The 18,703-nt window shown below is 49.6% G+C and overlaps 1 protein-coding gene across 2 annotated transcripts; it reads left to right on the top strand.

The window, feature by feature from the left end:
* Window positions 1-609: 609 nt before the first annotated feature.
* LOC144378647 (olfactory receptor 2G6-like) lies at window positions 610-18,276 on the top strand. 2 transcript variants are annotated; one of them, XM_078053308.1, is made up of 4 exons: window positions 610-10,417; window positions 11,882-12,047; window positions 12,568-12,637; window positions 14,653-18,276. In XM_078053308.1, the coding sequence occupies exon 4, from the start codon at window positions 15,138-15,140 to the stop codon at window positions 16,068-16,070; it is 933 nt and encodes a 310-aa protein (XP_077909434.1). In that variant the 5' UTR covers window positions 610-10,417; window positions 11,882-12,047; window positions 12,568-12,637; window positions 14,653-15,137; the 3' UTR covers window positions 16,071-18,276. The 2 variants fall into 2 exon arrangements, with proteins under 2 accessions (XP_077909434.1, XP_077909426.1); XM_078053300.1 differs by having other exon boundaries at window positions 610-11,604.
* The last annotated feature ends 427 nt before the right edge of the window (window positions 18,277-18,703 follow it).

The following is an 18,703-nucleotide window of genomic DNA, read 5'->3' as shown; positions in this document are numbered from 1 at the left end:
GGGAGGGGAGAGGGGATAGTAGAGAATAGGATAGACAGCAGAATACATCAGACACTAGAATGGCAATATGTAAATCAATGGAAGTGTAACTGATGTGATACAGCAATCTGTATACGGGGTAAAGATGAGGATTCTTTTCAAAGATTAGGAAAAAATGAAAACAAACAACTTCATGGAAAAGTCCCTGTGCTTATTTACGGCTTTGCTTGCACTCACTGAGAAGCGAGGCTGGTTTTAACGCCTGCATTCCCTGTGAACCTCAGGAGTGAGCCTCTGATAACCGCCCTTCCTGAGAAGTTGCAGGCTGGAGCCCACAGTGTCTCCCACAGCCATAGGGTCCCCCCTTCCCACCCCATGAGCACTCACGCAGGACTCCAGCCACGCTCTGCCTGTCCTACGTGTTACATGCAGATTTTGACTAGTTATTGTGCCTCTTGGTGGTGATGTCGATGTCTGAAAGAACTTAGTGGAAATCGAGTAACTGCAGCACCGCCATCCTGTCGGTCTAGTAAAAATCAGACCACTTTATGGAACTGACAAAGTTATTTACTCCCTGTATATCTCTGTCCTTATTCCTACTGTATAATAAGCCTGGCATTGAAGGTGAGATTGAGAGGCTGTGGTAGAGCTTGGTGGGCAGCTGGGGACTGGAAGGAGGGTGACCTCAGAGTTGGGGACAGGGAAGCCCAGGAAATCGTGTGCTAAGTCCTTGGTCATGCTAAGTCTTACCTGTTCATCTGTTAGTGGACCTTCTGACAAGCAGGGTTTATAATTTTGATGAGGTTAGAATTATGAATCATTTTCATATTTTGCTTTCTGTGTCTTAACTGACCATTTTAGGCTCCCAAGGTGTGAGCATGTTCTCCTGCGATCTTGTCTTAAGCTTTGTGGTTTCAGCTTTTTCAATTAGAATTCTGATGAATCTCAGATCAATTCTGTTCACAGTGTAGTGTCATGAAATTATATTCTCAGGTCACACTGAAATGTAACCATCTGTTTTAATATTCTCTTCTCTGCATTAGATCCACTGTATCACTATTAAACAGATGATTGCTCACTGTTCATGGTTACATTGTCACCAAAAAAAGTGGGAAATGTTCCTGCAGAGGAGACCTCAGCTCAGGACCAGGGAGGCTCTCCATCCATCTGATTCAGAAGGATTTCAGCACGTGTTAGTCAGAGACAGACCTATTGGGGAAAGTGGATACATATTCAAGGGGGAAATTTGGCCCATCTGGAGAGTGGGTCCCAGGATTCTTCTTCAAAGGAACCTGGATGAGTTGTGTGGGAAGGACATCATTCTGGTGACCACAGAGGGTTTATGATGGTCTGGTGTTCTCAGGATCCTCAGACTGATGTGTTCTCTATTACTGTTTGGTAGATAATGCTGGGAAATCTCCTAACTTGTAGTTTTATAATTTTCTTAAAATACATTGATAAGGGACAGACAGATGTGACTGGCGGAAACATGAGGTTAAGGGAATAATTCTACAAAATGGGCCTACTGTGCTGACCCCTGAATACTTTTACTTTCAAAAAACAATTTCCCTGCAGCCCTGCCTGGCCTAAGTGGACAGGATATGTCACATTCCTGTTATCTGCAGAGGAAATGCAGGCCTTGAAATGCTGATAAGAACAACACAGTCACCCTCAAGGGGGAGACTTTTGTGACCCTTACACAGAACCAGTCAGCTTGGGCCAAAGTGACCTAGAGTAGTCATGACAGTGGGGATTTGAAAGTCTGATATCATCCTGCTGTCGGTCAAAAGTCGGGAGTTTTCTGGATTCTCTGGAAAGTTCCCTGGGAATCCTCCAACAATACTGGAGGGAAGCAGAGGCACACTGTCCCTCTTCTCTCTGAGAGGACCCTCTCTCTGTGTCCCTTGACAGTCCCTTTTCCCATCCCTTGTAATGAACTCATGCCTGCTACTCTAAGTGCAGGGTCTGAGATTGACTTAATCACAAGAATCGAGGTTTGAAGGGAATCTTTGTGCTGCCTCGGTTTCCCAGAAGCTTCACCCTGTAGCTGATTAAGTTACTGGCCACTTGGGTTCAACTGCATCTCAGGACTCCTCTCCTCCCAGAAGGTCAGCAGTGGGGTGGGGCTGGAGAGTCCCTTCATCCCAGAACCTCTAGGTGGCCCTAAAGCAGGTGGGCCAGAAGGGCATTCTTAGGGGTAACCCAAGGCAGTTCTCCCAGGAAATTCTGTGGGTTTTAAAAGCAGCCTGTGCTTGGAATTGGGGGGAAAATGTATATACTTTTTATTTTACAAAATATAAATATTTCCATTAAATGTACTTGTGACAAGTAAGCATTGCAGCCAGCCAAACTACTCTTCCTTCCCCGTTTTTTTTTTTTTTTTTGTCAATTGTGTTAACTTTAAATTTCCACAAGAAAGATTACAACTTTTTTCATATTTGCATATTCTGCTCCGAGAAACCTAAGATGGATTTGTAGAACTAGTGCCAAACTCAGGCTGCACCTCTCCTTGATCAGGACTTTCTTGCTGGCCAAATTGCACTCAGCCCCTTTGAACTCTTTCCCAAAGGGACAGACACTCAGCTTCCATTCCAGTCTCTGTGTTGTCCAAGTTTAGCAAGCAACCTGCTGCAGGCGACCAGGGACACCCTCTGGGCAAGCCACTGTTTTCATCAGGTTCATCATCCTCCACCCCCGGGGGAGGCCTGGCCGCTGCCCTAGCCTGCCTTCAGCAAGAATCCTGTGGAACTGACTTAGTCGGTGTATCTTGGTGTTTCTTCCTAGAAACGCTCCACACTGACCACCCTGCTCCTCTGCTCTAAATTCTCCAGTCCGATATTTATATCTGGATTTGAGCCCAGTCTCTCTCCCCTGCTGCAAAACCCCATTACAGCAGACATCTAGATTCACGTGAGGGAAACAAGTGGAGTTCATTACGCTGAGTTTTATAATCCACGGAAGAGATCAGGGGATCAGTAATCCTCAAACAGGCAACCCAGACCTCCAGTGTCCGTGGCACCTTCAATAAGACTAGTGAATTGTTAAAGTGACAAGGAAAAGGGAGAAGACTTCAGGTCTCCAGGAACAGCAGGCTGTGGGAAGGCAAATAGCTGGCAGATAAGGGAGAGTCGGGCAGCTCCTTCTATAGATTCCTCCTGTGCCATCTCCAGGGGGAAGGTGTCCTTAGTGGTTGGGGCAAGAGGACCCTCACAGCTGGGGCCGTGTCCTGCCCCAGGCAAAGGGGACACAGAGGCCCTTCCTGCACCAGCTCCCTCCCATAGCACTCAGCTTAAAATACTGATGTTGAAGAGACATGCTCTGCTGATCCCCTACGTCAATCCAGTTCTTCTTAAGAGTACATTTCAATTTTGTGCAATCAATCCTAACATTTTTGATTTACATAAGTGATGCTTGCTAGTGACCTGAAATTTCAATGTGTCAATACATGGTTGTCGATTTGATCTTTAAATCAATAAAAGCTGCCCTATTTTGCCAATTTGGTGTTTTTAAATTGAAATTATGTTGAATTTTTCTAGTTCAATTCTTTCCTACTCTTTTCCCTCTAGTTCATTCCTGTGTCTGCTTTTTGAATGCAGGTGTTTTCAAGCCCCCCCATGACTTTCCTCTGTGGATTAAACATCCACCCTGTGGGAGGCGATGTACTTACTGATCTCAGGTTCATGAGCACTCATTGTGTGCCTACCCTTAAATTCTTCATCTTATTTTTTACCTTTATTTTAACTTTTTAAATTTAAGTTGTCTTTGTTTGTCTTTCTTCTGTCTTTTCCTTCATAAACCATTTTCTTTAACCTCTTAAGTATCCAGTATTTGAGAAGTAATGTGGACTTGCTATCAGTTCAGAATTTTTAAAAAATTGTAAATATAATAATTAGTTCAGAATTATCATCATCTAGAAATTAAAAATCATATTTTGAAAATTAAAATGATGAGTGCTGTTTAATTTTCTTTCCCCACACTAACCGGGGTTTGATGAAAGACTGTTAGACATTTGGATTATTGTTAATTACTTTATAACATATTGCTTTTTAATTTTTATCTACTTGTGGGATTCCTTTTGATGGATTCACAAGTGCATGACATAATGTGCTCCATTTCAGTCCCCACACTACCTCCTTTCTTCCCCTCGATCTGTCGGTCTTCCTTCTGTCAACTTATTTTTAATTGGTGCACTCTATTATCCACAAAAGGGAAACTCACTATGATGTAGTCACACATGCACCAGGCACAACTGGGTCAATTTGGTCTCCTTTCCCATCCCTCCTCCCTCCCCCTTTCCCAGGGTCCCCTTCATCACTGGTCTCCCTTCCATGTTCATGAGACCCCTCCCTTTTGGGAGTGGGTAGTGGGGATTGAACTCAGAGCCACTCAAGACCACCGAGGACATCCCCAGCCCTATTTTGCATTTTATTTAGAGACAGGGTCTCACTGAGTTGCTTAGTGCCTCGCCCATTGCAGAGGATGGCTTTGAACCAGCGATCCTCTTGCCTCAGCCTCTGGTACCACTGGGATTACAGGTGTGTGTCACCACGCCTGGCAGCATCATGCATTTTTAAGGAACATTCTGGTGGTCAGGAGGACCCGCAAGCATGCCCACCACTCCATCTGCTGCCCGTCAGCACCTGCAACTCACCCTGTTCCTGCCTGCTTCAGGATGTTTCCCACCACCTGCCTTCCCCACTACTCTCAATACTTCTCTTGTGCCTCAGGGAAACTACTCCAGGCCTTCTCCCACACCTTTGCCAATCAACACAAAAAGGTGCTGTGCTATTTGTTCTAATCTAAAGACCTGGGGGGGGGGTTGTAGCTCAGTGATAGAGCTCTTGCCTAAACCCGTACTGCAAGAAGTGAGTGAATAAGTAAAAATAAGAAGTCTTCTGGAGACTTGCTGATTGACTTCGTCTCCCACCAGCTCCTGAGTCACTCTGATTGCTCCCTCTGGACCCGTGTCCCCACATCCATCTGGTGGCAGCAGCGCTGCAGAGGCCACAGCTCTTCCCCTGGACCCTCTTTGCCCAGAGCCAGCGCCAGCTTGCCTTTAGCTGGAGCAGATGTGTGGCTGAGGATTCTGGTTTCATTGCTGCTCTGGGGCTCACCTCAATCTTATTTGGATTTTAAGTCCATTAATACAGAATCGTACACATTCTATATTCTAGAATTGCACACATTCTATACCATTTTAATTGTTGATTAAAGTTGCTAACCGAAAACAAATAATAACATTAAAAATTCTGGCCCTCCTTTCCTTTTGGCAAGCTAGGCAAGCACTCTAGGCAAGCACAGGGCCGTTGCCTCTAAAAATACTAACACTTTAAAAACACGAGGGATATATTTATGACAGCTGTATGATCAAAAGACCACAGATTTGAAATTAAAGGTGAAACTAACTCTAAAGGAGCTTCAGATTGTGGGGGGGGGGCAGGGAATGCACGTGTTCATGGATTTGGAGGATAAGAAGCAGGTGCTCACCCAAGGCTTGGAAGGAGCCCATTATTGTGTAAATTCATCTGCTGGCAGATAATTACTGTCAGAGATCAGAGTAAGCCAAGTTCAAGGAGACAGCACATAGGAGGAGCACTGGTGATTGGAGGCTGAGCAGCCTCTCCAAGGACAGTGTATGAGTGTGCCCAGGAACTCTAGACCTTCTAAAGGATAGTCCTCTCACCCGGAGGTGAATTGCAGGCACATCCCCTGCATCTTCTTATTTAATTGTTGGCTAAAAGTTACATGTAATACTGCTGGAGATTATTTTTCCCTTACCCATCTCAGTGTATGGTGAAGTTTAATTTGCCTTAGTTCAGTTGAATATCATCTTCCTTTTGGACGTGTGGGGAACCACGTGAACCCCAGAGTTTGATATGGAGATTCTTTTAAGCTGAAGAAAGAAGCCTTTTCAGAATTTTTTGCCTGAAGAAAAGCAGCAAATTTTGGGAAAGGAGGGGCCATCAACTCTGTCCCCAGGGCAGGCTGCTCCTAGGGAGAGATCCAGAGAAAACCCCCCTAAATGCCTCAGGGGGTCAAGGCCAGGAATCAGGGAGACCTCCACACCTACTCCAGCAAGTGTCACCACCCCTTTACTGTTTCCTCTGTTCTTCTGAAGTCCCCAAATCTTTCCTTAACAAAGGGCCTTAAGCGCCTCCCCACCTCCTTGCTGTGAGGCCTCCAACCAGCCCTCTGTACCAGTAAACCCTGGCTCTCCCTTAGTCTCTCTTTTTAAATTAACTTTGTTTTAGCTGATAGATAAAACATAAGCATTGCACATGCTGAGGGGGTTGATGCTTCCTACATGGGTGCCTTGTTTGTCTCCCCAAACACCTGCCGATTCTTTGTGGTAAAAGCTTTTGAAGTCCTTTCTTCCATCTTTTTGAGATGCCCAGTGTTCTACTGACATCTACAGTCACCCTGGACTCCTAGTTTCTCCAGCTGCAGCTTAACCACCTTCCCCCTGTCCCCGTCCAGCGCACCCTCTCTCCCTAGCCTCTGCATCCTCAACTCTTGCACAGTCAGTGTTCCTAGACAGCACAGGTGAGTGACGGCCAGCTGTAGAAATGCTCTTGGTAGATCTCTCTATCCTCAAACCTGTCTCTACGTCCATGAACTACACTTTGACAGCGACAAGCCTTGGAGGAGAGCTGTCTCTGGGAGGCAGCAGGCCTGCCTAGGGAGCAACTCTGCAGGTAGTCAGGGTTTAGGTCTCCAGCTGGGCTGCCCCTCTCCAGCCAGCTGCTCTACTTCAGCCCACCCCCGCCCCCAGCACATTATTTTATTGAGCGTAAACCAAGTGTCTGGACCTACATTAGCCCTCAGGTAAAACATTTTCCATAATGAGAGGGTTATTGGAACAATCAGGAGGGGACCTGAGAGGACTAACCAGTGCTGAGGTTCAGAGCGCAGGGCTCCTTCCCTGCACAGCCATGCCAAGTCCCATCTGGAGTCCAATCTGCATGCTGAAAAATACCAGTAGTGTCTGGCTAAATAATAAGACCAGAGCGTCACGCCTGCCTTGCAAGCTCTCTTTCCCTGGGTGACGGAGCCCCTGAGCTGGGTTCTAACTGCTCCCTTGGGATCCCAGGCGCCAGTGACCTTCCACTCAGGCACCCTCTTTATTTCTCTTGGTGACTTCCCCACTCTCTCCTTATTTTAGAGGAAAAGAAGGTCTCTACTTTGTAGAGGCTCACACAGTGGGTGTCCCCTGTGCCTGCTCACCTGCCCCAGGTGAGGCCTTGGCCCTTGGACCAGTGTCACCCAGTTTCTCTCAATGGCAGCCAGTCCTTAAGCCTCCTGCAAAACGTTCCTCCGAGGGGGAAGGCAACCGCTGTTCATGTCTCATTTATAATAAATACATACTTTTCAATTAAGTGGTCTGTCATTCAAGAAAAATGAGTGCTGACTGACTGACTGTGGGCAGTTCACAGCTGTCACTCTGTCCCTTGTGGTGGAGAGTGCAGAGCATGCTGGACACAGGGGTGAACAGAGGCCCGGTGGGGGTTATTTCTCTGGTCCCCCCAAGAAATGGTGGTCCTTGACTTAGACTGTGACAGTGGGTGGGTAAATCATAGACCTTGGAATGCTAAAGACCTTCATGTGATGGCTGAAGCGCGGGGACAGTGACTGTAGCTCCTGGTCTCGCTCCATGTTCCCCTTAGCATGTGGTCACCACCCCAAGTGGGTCAGAATGGGTCAATTGGAGCAGTGCGAAGGCTGCTCCTGTCAGCCTACTGCAGAGGCAGGGTGGAACCTGCTCTCCCGCTCCCGCCAGGTGACAACTCCCAAGCAGATTGGGGTGAAGAAGCTGGGGACAGCTGGCTCCCTGGGACGTCCACAGAGGTGCTTGCTTGGTCTGCACAGCATGGAGAGGCAACATGCAGCAACAAGCTGGACTCCGTGTGGTCTTCCCTGGCCTCCCTCACAGCCACGTGTCCCTCTGTGACCAAGCTCTGGAGCCCTCAATTCCGTCCATGCTCAGGGGTGCCCCTGCCTGAATGCTCAATTCTCTGGCTGAAGCCCATCCTGCAGGAAAACTAACCTAGGGGTTCCTCTGTCCCTGCTCATGGGGCGTAGCAGGAAAACAGGTTCTTGTGTTTGATGAAATAAACTTTAAAGTCAGACACCAAAAGTCATGCGAGAGAGCTTTATTAGAAGTGAAAGTGAAGTACAAGCAAATTGAGGCTGAGGCTGGAGAGAGCCTGGGGTGGGGGGAAGAGATAGAGAGAGAGAGAGAGAGAGAGAGAGAGAGAGAGAGAGAGAGAGAGAGAGAGAGAGAGAGAGAGAGAGAGAATCTCCAGGCAGAGGACATCAAGGGAGATGATCCTGTCCCCAATTTTACTACTGTTATGTTCACGAGGAGAGCTGGGGACCCCCTTCTGCACTCTTTGCCAAGTAGGTGTTTAACTCCTTCACATCGGGCGGTGGTTTTTGAGCTTACTTGGTACCTCTCTGGAACTTGGTGGCCATCCTATTTAGAGGAGGGGGGGCTTCACCTACAAGTCAATCCCATGATAAAGTGGGCACTAGGGTCAGCAGCTGGTCAGAGTTACCTTAGTGTGCCTGCATCACTCAAGGAATCTTCAATCCCAGATAGCTGGAGACGCTTGTAGCCATAATTCCTAGCTTCCCATCAACCTCAGTGGCCCTGTTAAGAGTTAGTCCCATTAATCCTTTTCTCTTGATGTGATTTCCAATTAGCTCCCCTGTTTCTACCTTCTGCTAACCACCAACCTTTGCTTTCTCATCTATTTTGGAAGTAGTTTAAAGAAGACCCTAAAGTGATTTAAAGGACACTTGTGACCTTGCTTGCATTTCCTGGCTCATGGATAGCTACTACTTAACAGGCTCGGTCTGGACGGGGTGAGGAGGAAACTTTTACTGGGTTGAGTTCGTTGAGCCTTGTGCTGACCTGGCTGCCTCCGTAACAACAGAGAAATTTGCTCTGCAAGAGGAGCATGAAATGAGTTGCCTGTTGGAACACCTGCGGGTTATATGTTCTTGGCCACATTCACTGATTTTAAATTTTCTTATCTTTCCCATTTTTATGAATTTCTTCTCCTCTTAGGGTAGTTATTTCACTAGTCTATAGACCCTTGGATTGAACCTTTCATTTGTCCTTTTTGCCTAGGTAGTAGCTTTTTAGAATAGCTCTTTCCATACCGAGGGTGTGCTTGGTCTATTTTATGCACGAATGGTTGCTGACTGTCTATTTGAGAATGTGAGTCTTTACTTGAAGGCCATTTCCTGTTGGCCGGGGCTTGTTCCTGTTTCTTTTTGCTGCATTCACTTGACTCCAGTGCATTTCTGTGGACCTCCCTTGGCTCTCTCCTTCATTCTCACCTTCTTTTCACAGGGTCTCCTCCCATATCTGCCATTTCCTGGGCACCCAGGAACTGGTATGAGCCTCCTTGTTCTGGTCAGGAGAAGTACTACCTGTTTCTAATGCACACGATTTGGAGAGACATTGGGTCTGAAGATGTGCTAGAAATTAAAATAAAAGGTATGGTCAGAGGGATTTGCTTCAGATGGACAGCTGGGCAAGACTCTTAGGAACGAGGTGTGAACACAGGAGGGTGAGAAGACTGTCTGGCACAGGAAGAGCAGGAGGTTTGTCCTGGTACCAGGGGAATTGAAATGTGAGGGATGTAGAGAAGCAGAAGTGAATGCCCAAAACCCCGGTTCAGCAGAGCCCAGGCGGCAGGAGGGACGAATCCTGGAGCACGGCCAGTCCCCCGCGGCAGCGACCTGAAGGGGCTGGGTCTGCTGGGGAAGCTGTGAGGCTGGCTACGAGGCTGGCCAGGCTCAGTGAGGCCCTGGGTTGGGGCGCTGCTGCTGGAGCTCTTGGGGCTGGAGAGGGCTGCCCAGGAGGACACCAGGAGCTCAGGGACCACTGAAACGGCTCTCTGGCTGTCCTGTGCTTAGGGAGCATTTCCTAGTGGGGCAGGGCACCCAGGGGCAGGGGCCACTGAGCTCTCTGGAGCGTGGAGCCTCCATGCCTCAGTTAGGGTGCCAGCTCCCTAGTGAGGCAAGGCTGCTCAGGGACCAGGAGAGGAGCAACCCCCTACTTGCCACAGATGTGCCTTGGGCACAGGGGCCATCAGGGCTGCATTTTTTTTTTTAGAATTTTTTTAATATTTATTTTTTAGTTCTCAGCGGACACAACATCTTTGTTGGTATGTGGTGCTGAGGTTCGAACCCGGGCCGCACGCATGCCAGGCGAGCGCGCTACCGCTTGAGCCACATCCCCAGCCCCAGGGCTGCATTTTTCATGGACAGAATGACTTCAAGATTGAAAAGCCACTGCAGAGTCTGGAAGGAGACATCTGGGCTGTGTTTCCCGGGTGCCTTCCTGCTCAGGGCTTGTGGAGGTGAGGGAACTGGATGCAACCTGCCTTTTTACGTCCCGGCTTTCTGACCACAGGACTCCTTTATGGTAAGCAGCAGCTTCCCTTGTGAGCCATACATTCAATGATAATAGGTAAGTTGTGAGGTCAGGGTGGTGGCTACTGGGGGCAATAGGGGCAGGGAGGGTGGATGGGGCAGGCTGGTCAACACCCACTAGGTTGCAGGGAGATGGGGGTGAGTTCTGGTGAGCTGCTGCCACAGGTGCCCAGAGAGCAAAGACACAGCGGACATTTAGGAACCCAGGAGGAATGGTTGGAATGCTCTCCATAAATAAGTGACAGATGTTTGAGGAGGTAGTTACATTTAATCGGACTTAAACACACAGAGTGTCCATGTGTCAAAACACCAGCTTCCCCGTCAGCACATACGACTTTCATGTTTTTGCATATTAGGTACGTGTCAGCAGGTTTCAGGGTGAGTTAGGAGGTGTTTCCATGGCAACATGTAGGCGTATAGCCAGAGAGCTCAAGGATTGCATCTACTCAGCTCCACACCCAGGGTCCATCCCTCAAGGGAGAGGAGCGCTTCCTGCCTGGGTCCTGAGCCCACCCTGCCCTCCGTGCTGCACTTCTGGAAAACAGCCTGGATCAGGCCTTCTCAATGGCCACAGGAGGCCACATCCCTGGACCCCAGAGCTGCAGAGAGGGTTTGCTGTTCTTCCCATGGCGGCACTTTATCCCTCTCGCCATTTCTCAGTGCCACTGCGGTCCTCAATTATTGAGCCTGTGGCTGACCTTTCTGTGCCTTCCCACTCAGCCTCCCTCCCCTTCTTGCTCCAAGGCAGAGGGTCCAGAAGCTTCCCCCTGAAGCAGGACTTGCTGCGGTGTCCGGTGATGCTGAGCACCCTCTGCACCATGGCAAAGCCCCTGTTCAGATGTTAGATATCAGGGCACCCCAGGAACAATGCAGCCTCGGGAGCGCAGAGCTACAGCTCAAAGCGGGACAGATGGCTTAGGGGAAGCAGAGCAGCAAGGAGGACATGAGAGGACAAGGGTGATTAAGAGGGCGAGAGGTGGCATCCCCCAGCCACCATGTGCCCACTTATTTCTTTCATCAGGAGGTGTGTGTGGCATGGAGCACTTTGGAACGCCAGCCCTGGGCCCCAACTCCACTCTGCCTCAGAGCCTCCCTGGGCGGGCAGCCTCCACCCTGGGGCCTCCTCCTCTGTGACCACAGGAAAGCGAGTCCTGCTCGGCTCCCTGTGGAGACAGACAGGTGTGTAAGTCGTGTCCTCTAGGGCAGGCTGGCGCCCAGGGAGTCCTCCACGAGTGTCCCCTCAGGTCCCTGGCAGATCCTGGCTCTGCTGGCATGGTGTTCATATGCTCTGACATCAATAGCAAACCTTTCACTCCTCTTGGCAGCACACCTTGGATGCACAGAAAACAGAATGCTGTCTTCATTTACCTCCCTTTTTGTTTTTGGTATTGGGGATTGCACCCAGGGATGCTTTGCCAGTATGTCACATTCCTAGCCCTTTTTTATTTTTTTACAGACTCTCACTAACTTGCCCAGGGCCTTGTTAAGTTGCTAAGGCTGATTCAAACTTGTGATCCTCCTTCCTCACCTCCCCAGTGGCTGGGATAATAGGCATGTGCCACAGTGCCGGGCTTATCTATAGATACTGACTTCCAAGGACATGATATCTTCTCACAAGCTAGGTGAGTGGGCCTGTGACACCCTGAGGGCAGGTTCTTTATACCTCACTATTCACCTTGTGGGTCCCTGGGCTAGGGTTAGTGCTGCTGCTCTCTCCCCATCCATGCAGCACGAGCAGGCAACTGACAAGGGTTTCTTCTTCTTCTTGTTGTTGTTGTTTTTTAATTTTACTTTACTCTGACAAGATTCTTGACAGCAAGACACACAGCATTCTTATTTCATACTCCTGGCTGGGCTGGGGTCTTTTGGTAGAGTGCTTGCCTGGCACACATGGAGCTCTGGCTCAATACCCCACACCACTCGTAATGAATAGAGAGAGTCAGTGGCCAACTCATTAAGACACCCCTTATGTCCAGCTTGAGGGCTGGCCACGGCATGCGTCCAACAGAGGTTGATGGATGAATTAACTGAAATAATGTCTAGTGAGAGACAAATGCCAGTGTTCCATCCAATCTGTCTGTCTGTCTGTCTTCATTACCACTTCAGAGTGCGCAGTTAAACATAGGGAAACCTGTCTTCCAGGTGTTTGTGGTTGGAGCAGCACATGGGACTAAACAGCTCTCTATTCACGTCTATGTGGTGTGAGCATGAGGTGAGTGTGAGATGCCCTTTCAGTTTTCGTTGGAGTGTGTGTAGACATACACTTAGTTGTCTTTATGCTTCTGTCTTAAGCACCTGACCTCAGGCCCTGTGGCGTGGTCACTGTCATGTCCTGCAGTAGCACTGTGTTCAACGTGGTTGGTAAGCAGTCCAAGAAGTGCCTTTGTGCATAAGCCTTTAAGCCTGCCCTGCTTACGGTAGGTGGGGCATGCATTCCTTCTGTGAAACAGCAGGGCTTCCACGTGGCGCGTTCAGGGAACTCTAGGGGTGCACGTTTTGCATGTCTGTCCAGCTGCTCGCTGCATGTGTTACAGCGTGGTCACCACATCTGCCCAGTGAAACAGCACGGTGCTCCACAAGCACTTTGACTTAGCAAATGCTTTTGGAGAATGTGATAGACGTTAATAGCATAAAGATAAATAAGTCATTAGATTTGTGACACTGATATTAGCAATGCATAAATATAAAATATCGTAGAACTAGTTGGAAATGTGACATCTCTCTAAAGATTTCCTATCTTTTGGGTCAAGTCTTAGAGGACTTATGGAGATGCCTAGGTGGGTTCAGTGAGGGGACACCATGCAGCCATGGTGGAAGGGGCAATGGAGCTATACTAAATGTTTGGGGAGCAGGAAGTGGCTCTGAGTGTCTGGGGCTTCCTGCTGCAGCTTGCAGGTGGGGCTCCGGGGGACAGTAAGATGCCCGTGAGCCTACGAAGACCATGTGAGCTGGCAGTAGTGCCCACAGGCACAGCAATCACTGTTCACTGGCACACATTTGTCCCTCCACAGGGCTGGTATCATGCACCTCGTCCCCATGTGACAGCTCTGCTCCTATCCAGGTCCCAGCTGAGCCAGCCAGGGCACCTCATGAAGTGACATATTCAGGAACACAACTAAAATGCAGAAAGCGGGTCATACCTGGAGCCTGCTCTCTTACCAGATTGTCCACCATGCTCTGGAGATGTCCTTGTAGGCAGTAAGGGATGAGGAGGTGACTTCAGTGGCATCCTGGTGGCAGGACACCAGGTGCAGGCCCATTCTAATAAATAGCATGAAAGAGAAACTTTGAAAACCTGAGCTGAGATAGCAAACCTGCTCATTCAGGGAAAGACACGGTCAGCCAGTCTTTCATCCTGAGCAGGATGGTGTGAGTGAGCAACTTCAGGGTGGACACAGGTCTCGGGGAGTCACCCCTCAGCTGCATCTGGAGAAGAGCAAGATCAGGTTGTCCATGAGTCTGCAGATGTCTGGGCCTCGGTGCCTGCGAAGGGCAGTGGCCACAGTCAATAGGCTCCCCCTGGGTGCTGTGGAACTGCCCATCATCCAGGTTCCCTGTGCTTCATGTGTTCACAGGGCGCTCAGCCAGGCATGCGCAGCCAGTGGCTGGCGTTAAGGTGGGTGCCAGGAGACAGGAGCCAGGTCTCTATTACAAGAAGAGCGTTAACCATGTGGACTCTCTTCTTGGAGTTTTCAGACATGGTCAGCCCGGTCCTCAGCATCCCTGGTTGAGATTAAAAAGACAGAGGCTGTTTTTAACTGTTCAATCTCTTGGTTCCGTCGTGTGTGAACCCGATTTTGGTATCTTCTGTTAGTTGGTCAAGTGCACTGCCGGCAGGCGAGCCTTCATGAGTCAGCCTCTGCCGAATTCCCTGCCTTCTGGTCATACTGCACTCACTCCCTTCCAAGTGTGTGACATTGACATTGTCCATCTCGATGAGTCCCACACATCGATTCTGGGTCAGGGTACTTGAAGTTTTAAATTCTCTTACATTGTGCAAACATTTATCTTAAGAAGGAAAATTTGAACTGAACTAAAACCCCTCAACAAGGGCTATGCTATCCAGAGAATGTGTACTGATGTCTGTGGTCCTGGAAGAACTGATTTCAGTTCACCCTGGACATGCCGTGTTCTGTAGCGTAGGCAGTATGTGCAGTAGCTACTCCCCACATTTGGCTCCTTTTCCCTCTGGCTCTGACCATGTGCCGTCTCCATTTCCATTCTCAGGCTGGGCTGCTCTCCTTCTGGACTCCCCGGGAGCAGCATGTGACCACACCTGGATTCGTCCTGAGCAGCCCCGCTGCATTCCCACTGTGCTTGGGGATCTCTTGGACACCTGCCGGCTGCTCTGTGCCTTTGGTACCTTGGGAATAACCATATTTCTAGAGTGCTTGCAGTTCCCACAGTTCCTATAAAATTCTAATATGTTTACACTAAAAAAATCCATGTTGTTAAAAACTGGGGCAAACTCGTTCTCAAGTGATGCTGACTTTCATGTGATCCTTGAGCTACGTGGGACACCTGTGGGTCTCAGACCAGGTTCCACCTTCGGGGCATAATAAGAGTCTCCCACTCTGGTGCTCTCTGCCTGCCACATGTGTCCAAAGTCTTAGTTCCCAGAATGTAACTTTTAATTATCAAGGACTTGGCACGGGATCTGCGGCTCTGCCTGACGTGAGCCCTCTCTCCATTAGTGGGTGGAGTAATGAGTAATGGGAGGCGCCAACCACAGCCTCCTCTCTGGGTTCCTTCTGCTGGGGTTCTCAGACCAGCCTCAGTTGGAGCGGGCCCTCTTTGGGGTTGTCCTGCTCCTTTACCTCATGACCCTTCTTGGCAACTCTGCCATCATCCTGGTGTCCCTTCTGGACCCCAAGCTCCACACACCCATGTACTTCTTCCTCTCCCACCTGTCCTTCCTGGACCTCTGCTTCACCACTGGTATCCTTCCTCAGCTCCTAGTCCACCTGGGGAGCTCAGACAAGTCCATCTCCTACGGCGGCTGCGTGGCTCAGCTGTACGTCTCCCTCGCGCTAGGGTCCACCGAGTGTGTCCTCCTGGCCATCATGTCCTACGATCGCTATGTCGCCGTCTGCCGCCCGCTACACTACACTCTTGTCATGCACCCTCGGCTCTGTCACTCCCTGGTGGCCGCAGCGTGGCTCAGTGGAGTGGTCACCACCCTGGTACAGTCCACCCTCACCCTGCGCCTGCCCTTCTGTGGGCATCGCCGAGTGGACCACTTCTTCTGTGAGGTCCCCGTGCTCATCAAGCTGGCCTGTGTGGACACCACCTTCAACGAGGCTGAGCTCTTTGTGGCCAGCGTCCTGTTCCTGGTGCTGCCCCTGTCGCTCATCCTGGTGTCCTACGGCCACATCGCCCAAGCCGTGCTGAGGATCAGGTCGGCTGCTGGCAGGCGGAAGGCCTTCGGGACCTGCTCCTCCCACCTCCTGGTGGTCACCATCTTCTATGGGACCATCATCTTCATGTACCTGCAGCCGGCCCAGAGCCGATCCAAGGACCAGGGCAAGTTTGTCTCCCTGTTCTACACGGTAGTGACTCCCGTGCTCAACCCTCTGATTTACACTCTGAGGAACCAGGAGGTGAAGACGGCATTGAGGAAACTCTGGGGAAGACCTTATGATTGAGGAGACCTGGTGACTGACAGGTGACACTTAGGAGACGCGGTTGCTCCCCTAGAGGATGACTTGGAAATGGCGACGACCGGCCCCTGGGCTTTGGTAGAAAGCGAGGCTAGTTTGAATTTCAGAGCAGGACAGACTGAGAGAGGCCCACGTTGCAGATCTGTGTCCTCATCACAGGGTTGCCGATGTTAGGCAACCAGATGAGAACGCGACCGTGCTCCAAGCACTGTGCTGTGTGAGAGCTCCTTCTGTGTAACAGTCTTAGCCACGTGCTAGAGAGAGAGAGAGACCTGTGATGGGTCTCTCTCAGATACTGAAGAATGTGGGTCAATTGCTCAGAACAGAAAGTACAAACTCTAAAGCTCAGTGACTGTTTTTGACTGACCATGGACTGCTAGACCTTCAGGTGGCTGAGGGTCCCTGAGTTCTCTCGGGCGCATCCTCCACCCCATGAGTCCTATGAGCTCTGAGGCCCCCTAGTGGGTCCCTGTGTGAGTCCCATTAAGCTCCGAGCCTGCCCGTATGGGTCCCCACATGAGTCCTGGGAGCTCCGAGCCCCTCTCCACTACTGTCCTTTCCTCTACTGGACATTAAACTTTTGAATTTCTCTTGTCCCTGTTTTGAGACGCCCACTGTGCTGTGACTTAGTCACTGTTTCCCAAGTAATCTCGGTACAGGTGCCTCCTGGATGTCCATATCAGTGCAGACCTTTCCACCTGTATCCTCCTGCTCAACCACACTGCATTTGACTGCTTGGCCTCGGGCATCAAAGGTGATTTGGCATTCAGCACCTGTTGACTAACTGTAAGCCCCGTGGGGGTGCTTTGCCCACTTTTCTCAGTATTAGAGAGTGAAGAGCTGTCCCCAAGCCTCGGTCCTTCCTTCCTCTCACACAGTCCTGGGGCCTCTGCCCTCAGGATGCCATGGGCTCCCTGCTGGACAAGACGTTGAGTTAGTGACTTGGTCACCTCTTACACTCTTTGTTCCTTCCACATTACATTGTGTGTGCATGTCTTCATACATCTTGGAACTGCCATTTCTTTTAAGAAATTGATTCATTTATTCAACAGTTATTGAGGCTCTGAGGGCATAAATTTTAAAAAAGAAACAACCTATGGCTTCACAGAGTTTTTACGCTAATGGTACAACTCAATTTGTGGTATATTTTTCACTATGTGACAGTATCTGTTATCAAAACAATAGTGAAAGGAAAGTGACCACAACACTCGGAGCAACCAAAAGATCTTTATTGCAGCAGTGCAACAAAGAGAAAAGAAAGAAAGAAAGAAAGAGAGAGAAAAGAGAAGAGATGAACAGGGAGAGAGCAAGAGCAAGAGACAGAGAGCGCGTGCAAGAAAGATAAAGAGAGCAAGAGAGAGAGAGAGAGAGAGAGAGAGAGAGAGAGAGAGAGAGAGCAAGCAAGAGAGAAAGAGCAAGAGAAAGAGAGCAAGGGGGGGGGGGCTGGCAGGAGGGAGTTTTTATAGCCCAAATCTAATGGGGCCTCTGGGTCTGCAAGCTGCCTTGTTGGCCCAAGGGGGGTTGAGTGCTCAGCCTTGAGTGGGACTTGACACAAACAGGTGATAAAGGACCAGATAGAGGGGGGTTTGAGTGTGTGGGCTATCTTGCAGCCAACATCTTGTTCAGCCTGTCCTGCAGACAACACAGTTCAGCCTGCTCTGCACCCAACAAATAGAAAAAAAATATTGGGGAAAATCCTCATCTTTAGCAAATTATTTGTGAAATTAAATCCATGTCAACCAGACTACCAGATAAATAGCTACATTTTTCTTTCACTTGGATTTTTGTTATTAAATTGACGTGGCTACAAAGAAACGTTATCTGTGCAGTAACTCTTCACCCTGAAGGAGAAGGAAAGAGTGTTCATTATTTTCTAATTTACACACTAAACAATTATACATTAACAAGTGTATAAAAATGAAGGAATCTGTTGCTGAGTTTTCAAGGGCCTGACATCTGTGATGGCCTTGAAATCGTCCCCATGCACCCTCGTAGCAGAGGCACACTTCCTGTCCAGCTAGTGCATGGGCCAGGAGGGGTCTACCTGGGTAGCAGGACAGGTAGGGCACCTTCTGCAGTGCTGACCAGGGCACCTGAACCTCCCTCCTTCAAGCAAAGTGGGATCCGTGCTCTGGACTGGTGGCCACAGTGAGACAGTGAGGACCGTGGGCTTACTAGGCAGGATGGAGATCTTGGACCTCTCTGACGAGGGGGTCAGGTCCGTGGTTATTCAAGGGAAAGTAGGTGCTCCTGTTCTGAATATAATAAAACAAAAATTCATAGCTATTTAAAAGTTTTAAGTTAAATTCATATTTTCCCTGACACCATAATAATCCTAGGTGCTAAGGGGCAGCACGGGGTATTCCAGGAAGCATTTGCTTCTCTGAGCCAGCTGAAGTGTCATTAGAGTGGATGGAGGACCAGGGACAGGGGTGTGGAATCCTTAGCACAACCCTGTGCAGGGGCAGTTGGCCCTGGAGGGTGCGCAGTGCCACAGCCCCCCATATTGCTGTGCCCGACCTCAGTCATAGCCGCCTGCAGCCATGGGCCGCTTCCTGGGGGCTTTGACCGAGTGGCCATCTCCCCGGGGACCCCATCGTGGTGTTCCACGGCTGTGT

Source organism: Ictidomys tridecemlineatus, chromosome 1, assembly GCF_052094955.1.
Source record: "Ictidomys tridecemlineatus isolate mIctTri1 chromosome 1, mIctTri1.hap1, whole genome shotgun sequence".
In the NCBI taxonomy this organism is placed as follows: Eukaryota; Metazoa; Chordata; class Mammalia; order Rodentia; family Sciuridae; genus Ictidomys; species Ictidomys tridecemlineatus.
This window is presented reverse-complemented; position numbering and strand designations above follow the sequence as displayed.

Excerpts from the sequence above, each read along its gene's own strand:
- LOC144378647 (XM_078053308.1), top strand. The coding sequence starts at position 15,138 with ATGGGAGGCGCCAACCACAGCCTCCTCTCTGGGTTCCTTCTGCTGGGG.